The sequence below is a fragment of the Filicampus tigris genome, chromosome 1, assembly GCF_054856515.1.
Source record: "Filicampus tigris isolate MCC_2025a chromosome 1, RoL_Ftig_1.0, whole genome shotgun sequence".
In the NCBI taxonomy this organism is placed as follows: Eukaryota; Metazoa; Chordata; class Actinopteri; order Syngnathiformes; family Syngnathidae; genus Filicampus; species Filicampus tigris.
This window is the reverse complement of record NC_141217.1, coordinates 13,432,000-13,442,793: the sequence shown is the minus strand read 5'-3', so window position 1 is coordinate 13,442,793 and position 10,794 is coordinate 13,432,000. Positions and strand designations below refer to the sequence as shown.

The following is a 10,794-nucleotide window of genomic DNA, read 5'->3' as shown; positions in this document are numbered from 1 at the left end:
ACTTATTCCACAAACGCAATATTTATCAGAATGCCGTGTTTCAACTATTGGGCCTGCTGGGTACATATTGAACAAAAATGTGTTAGCGTTGACTTCCGCTTTAAGGCATGATGGGAAATACATGTATCAAAAACATGTAGAGAAAAAGCTCAAAGGTCTCAGGTGCACAATTCCAGGGGAAAAGGAGAGTACGAGAAACGTGCCAAGGATGTATGTATTTGTGTGTTGGGGGGGGGGGGGTCTCTTGGAGTCCCCTCTTCTGTTCTGTTCTGGCCTTCATGTGAGGGGCGAAGACGTTCTTCACCTGCAGCCCCCTGACAAAAACTCGGATGTGGAGTGATGCCACTGATATGGGAGGAGATGGGGGTGGGCACCTTGTGTGCGGACTTCCACGCACCGTCACAGGGCAACATTGAGCTGCGGGGACACCCTTTGACCGCCGCGCGCCTCCGTGTCTCACTGCATGCGAGACAGCTTTGAAGGCGGCTGCCAAGACAAACTCACCTCGCCTATTTATGCCCCTGCCTCCAAGTGCCCTCGAGACACTCGATTGTCGGCAGCGCGCTGGCAGGTTCCTTCTTTGCACCTCGTCTGTGGCGCGCACCTTTTTTACGCGCGTGGAATGGCGACTTCGAGGGATACGTGGGGGGGTCTTGCTCTCTTACCACCGCTCTGAAGACCCCAGTTATAGTGACCGGCTTCAACATTTGACCCTCTGACCACCCGCCCGGGGGGTGTTGGGGGGTGGACGACATCGGCCCGGGCTGGAATGCTTCTCCCGAGGCTGCTCGCGTGTCTCGCCGGGTGCGCCTTGCTCCTGCCGCCGGGCTGCGGGGGCTGCGGGCCGGGCCGAGGTTACGGCAAGAGGCGCTCGCCGCGGAAGTTGGCACCGCTCGCCTACAAGCAGTTCAGCCCCAACGTGGCCGAGAAGACGTTGGGGGCTAGCGGGAGATACGAAGGCAAAATAACCCGCAATTCGGAACGCTTCAGGGAGCTCACCCCCAACTACAACCCCGACATCATCTTCAAGGATGAGGAGAACACAGGTGCAGACCGCATGATGACGCAGGTGAGAGTGAGACACGCAGCCCCGGCATAAGCATTGCAGCTTTCAAGCTGCTAGGAAGTCTCGTGGTGCACTTTGACCAGTCTTGAGACGCGTATGCGCTTATCTTTTTTTTTTTGTCCACATTCCTTGTTGACTCAAGGCCGAGAGCGGGCGTTTGTTGTGTCTTTCCTGCCATACGCAGTGCACGGTCGCTAGACCTCTTCCTTCCACCCAAATTGCTTCCAGAAGCGCAATTGTAAAATAAATACATTGAATGCTCGTTGCAGATGGGCGCACTTTTTAGTGTTTATATTACGCGTTTTTTCCTTCTCCGACCAGCATGTGAACCGTGCACACTGCAAGAAATATTGCCTCCAATGAAAGAGTCCGTCCGCGTTTCGCTCTGCTTTGTGGATTGGCACGTACTGTGTATAACAGATTCGCCGGAAAAATGCAATGGCCTCTGTCTAAAAGCAGCGCAATTTTGCTTTCAATTCCACAAAAATTTGTTAAGGCTGTATAATATTTTAAAGCGCGTTCGCGTAATTTATGAGCTCTAACACGCGGCACACATCCCGACTGTTTGTCTTTGACTGTTCCGTGTTACTTTTAGCTTGTTTTCTCAGCGTGCGCGGACAGAAATAGCAAGCGCACTTGCCCTCTTTGAAGCCGTAATGAAAGTGAATTTTTCACCTCTTGACTTTTTTTTTATTCGCCTTTCCTGCGCGCTGCTGCACATACAGAAGCTCCTGTTCCAGAAGCACACTTAATCACTTTAGTGGCGCGAAGTGGCGACACAAACGTGTAATTTTACTGCGGTCAAATTCACGTCGCCGCCGCAGAGGAGAAAGTGTCAACACGTTTGACTTTGAGAGCGAGACATCGTTGATCAGAGGCAGAAGGTGCGCTAAGATTGTCAGCCTACATGCGCGTGCAATGTTTGTGCAGCCAGCGGTTTGGTGCGCAAACCGCTGTGCATGTGTGCTAAATGGAGCGTCTAATTTATGAAGTCTGACCGCGCAGAGAAAACACCAATGTTCGAATCCCCGGGACCTATGAAAAGGCAACTGTGGCCACCGGCGCGGACTATTCTTATCACAACCACCATGTTACATTGGCTTTAATCCCACTTTTCACCCTTCACAGATTTGAGGAGCCGCTAACCTAACCGTAACCTCCATCCGAAATTATTTTTGTCAACATGCAGACAGCCAATATCTGTTCTAAATAAATGCAGCAACTGTACACTGCACTGTATTTCACGTGTAATCAAAATCTATTTGCCCAGGTGGTTTCAACAAAGCCAACTGATCAACTTCATCCTGGGGCGCATGGCTAAACCTTTTCTTCCAACGTCCGCATGCAAAAATGACTTTTTGTTGACATTCTTCACCTTAACTTTTGGGTCAAGCAATTAGTTATAAAACATATTTGCGATTCAGCATTCAAGAATTTGCCTATTTGCAGATTTTTACATTAGTTAGTTAGTTAGTTAGTTAGTTAGTTAGTTAGTTAGTTAGTTAGTTAAAAAAACATTTTACTCCATTAGTCACTGGAAAACTCCTATTTGCTGTTTTTGTGCACCGGCCAAATTAATAACAGTGCTAATTTGGTGCCATTTGGTGACTCTTTGGTGCTGAAGTGAGTTGAGGAGCTTCATTTCCTCAACTCAATTGCAGTCATCCTTTGCCATCGTGATTCACATTTTGGGGTCTCACTGTGTCACAGGTTTTGAAATGATTCGTCAGATTTTATTTCGCTATGTTGCAAGATTTTTGGCATTTGTTACTGCACACACATAACAGAGTGAGTAAAATACACTGGATATCCAAAATTTGGGATCATTCCACACTTACAATTAAAATGCAATGTGTCTCCTTACAAGCAGAATTGTCGTAAATTACACAACTGCTCACACTTTCAAGTCAATATGGTTATCTTATTTAATGTAGCCTACCACCGCCAATTGGAACGAATCGTAATCCCTCCATAGGCGACCAAAGATGCACGACCAACCACTTTATTGAATAAACAAAGCCACAAAACAGTCAGTTATACAGTATACTGTAGTGTACAACGGATGACGACCCCAAGTTTTCTAAAAAAAAAATAGTGGAGGGAGGGGGGGTAATTGGGGCGGAAAGCTAAGGAAAATGGGAGAAAATAAACTATTTAAAAATAAAAGCCAAATCTGAGAATATGGGAATCTGTGGGTGCCGAACCGCGAATATGCATCGATGGACTGTAGTTTTACGATCTAATATCACCATTCACCACTAGATGGCAGATATGTTTTAGTTGCACTTTCACTGGGTCGTATACTGCCTTATACTGTATACTAGAACGTGAGTAGGCCTAATATTTTCATTTTTTTTGCAGATTTAGAATATGCCGGACAGACATTGTACCTCAATCATATAAACATTTTGAGTGAGTTGATTTTTGTGAAAGAATTGCACAAAATGAGTTCTTGCGCTTGAAGTTGGTTTGCTGTTCAGCAGTTTTGTGCTGTCCTCGTATTTTTTGTGCAAAACAACCCTTTGCGCTGGAAAAAAAATCACAGCATTTTTGTTGCATCAGCAATTTGCTGCTTGCTTCAAACCCTTTGTCTGTTTAGGAGGTTCATGGTCCTATGTGGCCCCAAGTGAGAATTGTTGCCCCCTCCAGCACTTAAATTGTCCATCCCTGTACTAAAATATTCCCCAACTGTACTGAGCAGCAGCAGCATCACATCGCAATTGATGCAATTTGCTGCCTTATGTGAATTAAATTGATTCCTTCCTGTTTTCCTGTGTGATTGGAGGAAAACTAGGAGGTGAGGGTTAGAAAAAAATGTTTGGCACAATATTGGACAGAGTCCAAACAGCCATCAAATCTGTCAACATTTCGTGACAGATCAATAAAATTCACTTGGGGCAATCTTGTGAACAAGAGTTGACCCAGTGTTGCCCTGATGAATCAGGAAAAGTGCTGAGTGCAATAACGGTTTGACCCCATTTGTCAACATTGGAACCAAACCTTGATCTTGACTAGTTTTCATCTGAAAGACATGCCATTTCTCTTTTCATTTAATGCATGTATTTAACTTAAAAATGACAACAACAGAGTTATCCCCCTCTAGTTATCAGTAGCTCAGTTGTTGTGGCCGGAGTGTTTTTTTTTTTGTTTTGTTTTTTTTCATTTAGCTACTAATTTAGTGCGGATGCAAAACAAGAAAATGAGAGATGAGAACCAACTTTTTCTTCTCCTTGCCTGCCTCAAGTTGCCGCCCGGTGTAAAAAGTAAGTGATACAATACAGGCAAGCGACATGGGCCATTCATTTTAGTATCTGCCACGGACCGCTAAAAATGGTCAGCGGGACCCTATATGGCCCCCGAGCTTTAGTTTGGACACCACAGTCGAAGTCATTTCTAATCTTTATGCCATGTTTACATGGCGATGTGTTTTAAGGTCAGCTTGAGTTAACCAAGCTAAATTTGAGCTTTTCCTGCTTGAACAGTTAATTGACTTCCTGTCTGTAAGCCAATGGCATCTCACCTTAGAGGAAATGAACTTTGTTGCTCTTGGCATGAACAATCGGGTCAAGGTGTTCGCGTGCACCGGCCGGCCAGACGAATGGTTCAGACGACAACTTTATTAGCAGCGTTACGAGTGGGGAAAGATGGGGGGGGGGCTTCAGTCAATGGGCCCTCTCACCTTGTGTTTGCTTAACCAGACAGCTCAAGTTCACACACCACCCACAAAAACGTCAATCATAAAGCGTCACTCGGCAACGTCCTGACTTTATTGGGCGCCAATCAAGCCCAACAGTAAACTTTTTCTTTTTTTTCATAGCTCATGTGTGGAACTTTGGACCGGTGAGCTGAGTGAACCATCCAATCTGACAAGCCGTGTTATGTCAAGGGTGGCAAAACTAATTTCCTAGAGGGCTGCATTGAGAAAAACTAAAGTCCACTTTGACATTATTCACTTTGAATTGATCAAACACGCTGATGGACTGTTTTTATTTTTGAAAACTGCTACCTCACAGCTGTTTGACATCGAAATAGAGTTGTTTCGGAATTTCCTGGATTTTTGGGGTGGTCCATGACCCTGTATCCCATTCGAAAAGATCCGTCCCTGCACTGAGCAGCAGCAGAATCACATCTCCACGTTCAGAATCAAAACAGGAGCAAGCTCTAGTAAGATGAAAATCTTGAATGGACATGTTACTTCATTTTAATCATCGGTAGCAGTGAAGCAAATGTTGGTGGCTCACACTGTTGCCTCGTGAAACGGAATTATCTTTTTTCATCCCGGTGTTGTAAATAAAAATAGTGTCATTATTTCAGCAAACCAATTTTTCTTGTGCAAATCGAGTTACAAGCATTGTTTGGTAGCAGTGAACTCAACTCATTCCACAGCAAGCAGCATTTTGGCAGGTAGTGAACAATGCTTCAAAAAAGAGGCTCCAAGGTGTTTATTGTCACTCCCAGTTGAAGTTTACTGTCAAACTAAACATAAACCTAACACAGTTTTACAAGGTGTATATTTAAAACAACCCCATAGATTTTCCTCACAATGTCTGTTTAGCGTAATGCTAACGTTATGCTAGGCTATACTGCTGTGTCTCTCTGTCTGTATTACATTGACCCCAGGTTTCTGGGACGTGAAGGAGCAGCACAATGTCCATTGACTTGAAGCAAAACAACTGTTTAATTCTTTATATCCCCTCATTAAAAAAAAAAGAAAAAAGAAAGTGATGTTTTTAGTATGCGGCCATAAATGACCCCCAACCCGTAGTTTGTACACACCTGTGTACAATAAGATGGACAATTAGACTCATAAGGCAAAATACAAAGTGTATGTATGTGTGCCGCAGCGCTGCAAGGACAAGCTGAACTCTCTGGCCATCTCCGTGATGAACCTTTGGCCCGGGGTGAGGCTGCGGGTCACCGAGGGCTGGGACGAGGACGGCCACCACTCGGAGGAGTCGCTCCACTACGAGGGGCGGGCAGTGGACATCACCACCTCGGACCGGGACAGGAACAAGTATGCCATGCTGGCTCGGCTGGCGGTGGAGGCGGGCTTCGACTGGGTCTACTACGAGTCCAAGGCCCACATCCACTGCAGTGTCAAGTCAGGTCAGTTTGGGGTCGCCACGAGTAGCTTTTTGGGATACACATTGTGAGCTGTAGGTGCTTTCACAACTTTATGGTCATTTGCTTTCTATGGTCCAAATCACTTGACGGCTTTGTTAATTTAATTACATTAATAACTATCTGGACAATATACAAGCGGTGGGGACTGGAGTCACATGACTTGGACTCGAGTCGATTTAAGATGCTAATTTCATGACTTGTGATTTGCTTGGGAAACGCTTATGAAAGACTCAACTTGATTTTGACCTTTTGACTTGAACTACATATATATACATGTATATATATATATATATATATATATATATATATATATATATATATATATATATATATATATATACTACTAACACTACTTACGTGTGTTTTGTTGGTCATCATGGTACTGCAGTGCAAATTTTTTGGGCTGGTTCTTGGTTTTGTGCTGAACCAAAAACAATCCTGTAAAGCGGTGTAAGAGTGAATGCCCCAGCTGCTGTAAATCAGAACAGTGAACAAGTGGCCGATACGGCGGCGTAGTTATCAAGCTTGTCCCTTTCCGAACATGATGAATGTTATGTCGCTTTCAAGCGCAGTGACAAAAACTCTTGCGACCTTGAAAGTCAGACAACACAAGACGAGCTGGACCGCTGCTTCCTCTGTCCTGTTCTGTCCTGTCCTGTCCCTGGTTTCACCGTCTCGGCTCGCTAACGCCTCTGCACGTTCATCTCTTGCCTTCCTCCCTTTTTTCATCCCGCTATCTCTTCATGACCATGATGCCGCTGCTCCTGCTGCAATCTTGCTAAACTAACGAGTGTGCGTGTGTGTGTGTGGTGCAAGCATGCTGAAAGTCTGGAGAACAGAAGCAGAAACACCACTTAAAATCCAAGTACACGAAAGACAGTCTACGCTGAGTAGTAACTGAGATTCTCCTTTTCTTTCCCTCTTTTCCTCCTTTTTTTCTCTCCTTCCCTCCCAGATCGGGTTGCGAGGGTGCAGTCCTTGACCTGATTACAAGGGCAACCAATCAAGTTGGTATCTTTTTTGGTTCTCTTTTTTTTCCCCTCAACTCGAGACCAGCAAAGAAATCATTCTTGTGTAAAACAATGCAGATTTTTTTTTTTGTAAGACCACCAGACCCAGTGCAATCCCTGATGTTGGCCTGCTTCTTTCGTAGTACTAATTATTACACCCCATTGAGTTTCAAGTCATGCTTGAATAAATCTGTGTTTGGCAAACGAGTCTTTTCAAAGAGTTCATAATTAAACTTCAAGTCTTGTCGGATTTTACTTCCATTTCAGCTCAATCCTGGCCATTTCTGTCCACATACAAAAAATGTAAAAGATTTTTTTTAAATGTTTTTGTTCTACTTGATTGCAAGCTTTTTTTTAATGAATACTATTACATACCTGTCGTTAGTATAAAATATCCGTTCATTTTGATTTTTTAACCCTTCTAATGAGCACTGGGCTAGCGTTATTCTTTTATTGCCCACAGCACAATACTGTCTTTGTGCAGCCAGCAGAGGGAGCTTCCACATCTTCAATTAAAATGCAATTCTTTTCCTGAGTCAGCAGCATGTATCCACGTCTTAAAATTAAAATTCACAAACCATTTAACACCTCTTTTGGAAACCAAGAGCATTACATGAAATTACTCCCTGGTCCAAAAATTGATAAAAGATGTAATTGACTATCTCCTGAAATAAAACATACAATTAATTATTTTAGTAATACTTTTGTATTTCCTGTGCAATGTTTTATTTTGATAATAAAATAATAATTCCACTATGACTTTAATCATGGTTGATTTGATTTTAATCCAATTTCATTTATTTTTTTGAATTGTGTATTTGACTTATTCATTTATTCCTTTAGTTATCATAATAAATCCGTAATGTGAATTAGATAAATGAATGCAAATAACTAAAACATGAAGAAATCTATTTATTTTTTAAAATATGTCGTTTTCATAGGTTTCAAGTTGCCACGACAGCGCCCAATGTACAACTGATGTACATGTAAACGACAAAGGCAAAAATCCCCCACAAAGAAGCGAGGTAGACATAAATGGCCAGTATAGAGTCGGATGGTTAAATTGAAAAATTACACTTATTAGACTCGTAAATGCACTCGTTTACTCAATCCGTGATGATCTAATAGTACGATGTCAATATTTCTGCTTGTGCTCAAAGAAATGTCAACGCATCTATTTGTAAACGCTAACCTGCCTAACTGCAATATTTGTCTCTTGGTGTCTTTCAGACCACTCAGTGGCAGCCAAGTCTGGAGGTTGTTTCCCGGGCGACGCCTTGGTCACTGTGGAAAACGGCCACCAGAAGTTCATCCGTGACCTGCGCCCCGGCGAGCCAGTCCTGACCTTGTCCGGCACCAAACTGGTGTACAGCCAAGTCCTGACCTTCCTGGACCGCGACCCGGCGACACACAAGCTCTTCTACACCGTGAAGACTAACAATGGCGCGCGCCTCTCTCTGACCGCCGCCCACTTGCTCTTTGTGTCTCAGGGCAACTGCTCAGAGGGGGCGTCGCCCACCCTCAGCTCCCTGAGGACGGCGTACGCTTGCAATGCCCGGCCGGGCCAGTGCGTGCTGGTGGCCGGCGGCCCATCGGGAATTCTTTCCCGCATCACGAGGGTCACAGTGACGGAGAGGAGGGGCGCTTTTGCTCCTCTGACGGCGCAGGGGACCCTGGTGGTGGACGGGGTGGTGGCATCCTGCTATGCGGTGGTGGAAGGGCACTCCTTGGCTCACTGGGCCTTCTCGCCACTCAGGCTGATGCACAGCTGGACTGGCAGCAGTGGTTACCGTGGTGATGGGGTCCACTGGTACGCTGAGCTTTTACACTGGCTGGGGGGGTTGCTGCTGGACTCGGGGCACCTCCACCCACTGGGCGTGAGCGCAGCCAACAGGTGATGACAAAAAGTGCAAAAAGATGAGCCAATAGAACCATCTAATGGATCTTTGGATCGCTGCTAAGCCTCATGGGAAATGCGGAAAGAAGAAGTCTTAATAAATCAGACAGACGGACTTTAGGATCATATGCTACCATGTTAACTGGTTTTAATAATCCTGATATTGAATAATGAATTTTTAAAAAAATCAACTCAATTTATCGACAAAATTGAAATGTAAGTGCGATACGGTCATCAAGAATGAACTTCTACTGAAATGAAATGTTGCACACTAATACACTGAACAAAAATACAAACACAACACCTTTGCGCCCATCTTTCCTAATCTGGATTTCAAGCTTTTTTTCTTGTTCTATGCGCACAAAAGAGCTATTTGTCTCAAATGCTCTTCACAAATCTGTCTAAAGTTGTGAGCAATTCTACTTTGATGAAATAGTCACATTGGACTCACATTTGCAATATTTCAGATACCATGATTATTATAAAAGGCTACAGTTAGGGGGGTCCAGAGGCAGCCTAAGGCACACCTGTGCAATAACAATTGTGTACTGTGTTTGGACAATATCCGTTACATCAGATACTTCTTGGGCACTGATTAATGTGAAAGGCTGCCAGTTCGATACACACTTCACATTTGCTCAGATTGCCATTAATAACCCTGGTCAAATTTGGCAATTTTTTTTATCAGAGATGGTTTTCTGTCCTAAAAGTATTTTGACACTGATTTCAAAAATGCCTTTACATTTTTTTTCAAGCAAATCAGGTTTTTGAGATCAAGCTTACGCAATACGGATTTTACTATGCAGTGTAATTCAATCGCTATGACCTTTCTGAAAAAAAATTCCACTCGTTGCTGACCCTAACCCTCAATGACTAAATGCAGTATACATATTATTATTATTATAATTATTATTATTATTATTATTATTACGAAAACCTTTGCAAGAGAAAAATATGGGCAGATTTTGAATCAGAGCAAACAATCTGGTTTACTAAAAATTTACTTGCATGTCTCACTTAAAAAAAATGGAAAAATGTGTTAATGGTGTTATTACATTCTTCTTATTAAGAATGCATGTTACAACACTGATTGTGTTCATTATTCCTTAATAATTAGGAAACGGGTAATCACAATGTCCCATCACAGGCGCACTATTTTTAGAACAATAAACTCGCAGGCTGCTCATGTGGTCCTTGGGGGCCATTGATTGCCCATGGGAACCTCATTTGTGACCCCTGTTTTAGAGTCACCTTTTATTGTGGGCAGCATAAGGCACACCTGTGCAATAATCATGCTGTCTAATCAGCCTTTAGATATGCCACACCTGTGAGGTGGACGGATTGCTTTGGCAAAGGAGAAGTGCTCACTGAGGCAAATTTAGCCAGATTTGTCATCAGTATTTGAGATACCAGTGCTGCATTTAAATTTGTGTTCAGTATACTTTCAAGTGCTGCGTTTCCTGTGATATGCAGCATGATTCCTTCTCTAAAATGTGTAAGTAACAATGATATATGTTTTAGGAGAATTTGCTATGTATTTAAGATTTTCTTGTCAACAAGAAGTTGTGGTGGGAGAAAATATTTATTTTTTGGAAATAAATCTGTGAAAAAGAAGGCATTGTTTCATTACTGCCCTCTGGTGGTGTCGCCTTGCATGTGCACCCCATCTGACTGACTGGAAAATTGCGCGCGCACAA

The 10,794-nt window shown here is 43.4% G+C and overlaps 1 protein-coding gene across 1 annotated transcript; it reads left to right on the top strand.

Annotated features, from left to right (window-relative positions):
• The first annotated feature begins 436 nt into the window (after positions 1-436).
• On the top strand, positions 437-9,362 carry LOC147152857 (indian hedgehog B protein-like). The gene is made up of 3 exons (XM_086042907.1): positions 437-1,069; positions 5,911-6,172; positions 8,431-9,362. Exons 1-3 carry the CDS (start codon positions 770-772, stop codon positions 9,096-9,098), a joined length of 1,230 nt encoding a protein of 409 aa, XP_085899033.1. The 5' UTR covers positions 437-769; the 3' UTR covers positions 9,099-9,362.
• The last annotated feature ends 1,432 nt before the right edge of the window (positions 9,363-10,794 follow it).

Bases quoted from the DNA above. Each gene is read 5' to 3' on its own strand.
- LOC147152857 (XM_086042907.1), top strand. From the start codon at position 770: ATGCTTCTCCCGAGGCTGCTCGCGTGTCTCGCCGGGTGCGCCTTGCTC. The intron at 1,070-5,910 runs GTGAGAGTGAGA...TGTGTGCCGCAG, and splicing joins CAGACCGCATGATGACGCAG to CGCTGCAAGGACAAGCTGAA. The intron at 6,173-8,430 runs GTCAGTTTGGGG...GGTGTCTTTCAG, and splicing joins CCACTGCAGTGTCAAGTCAG to ACCACTCAGTGGCAGCCAAG.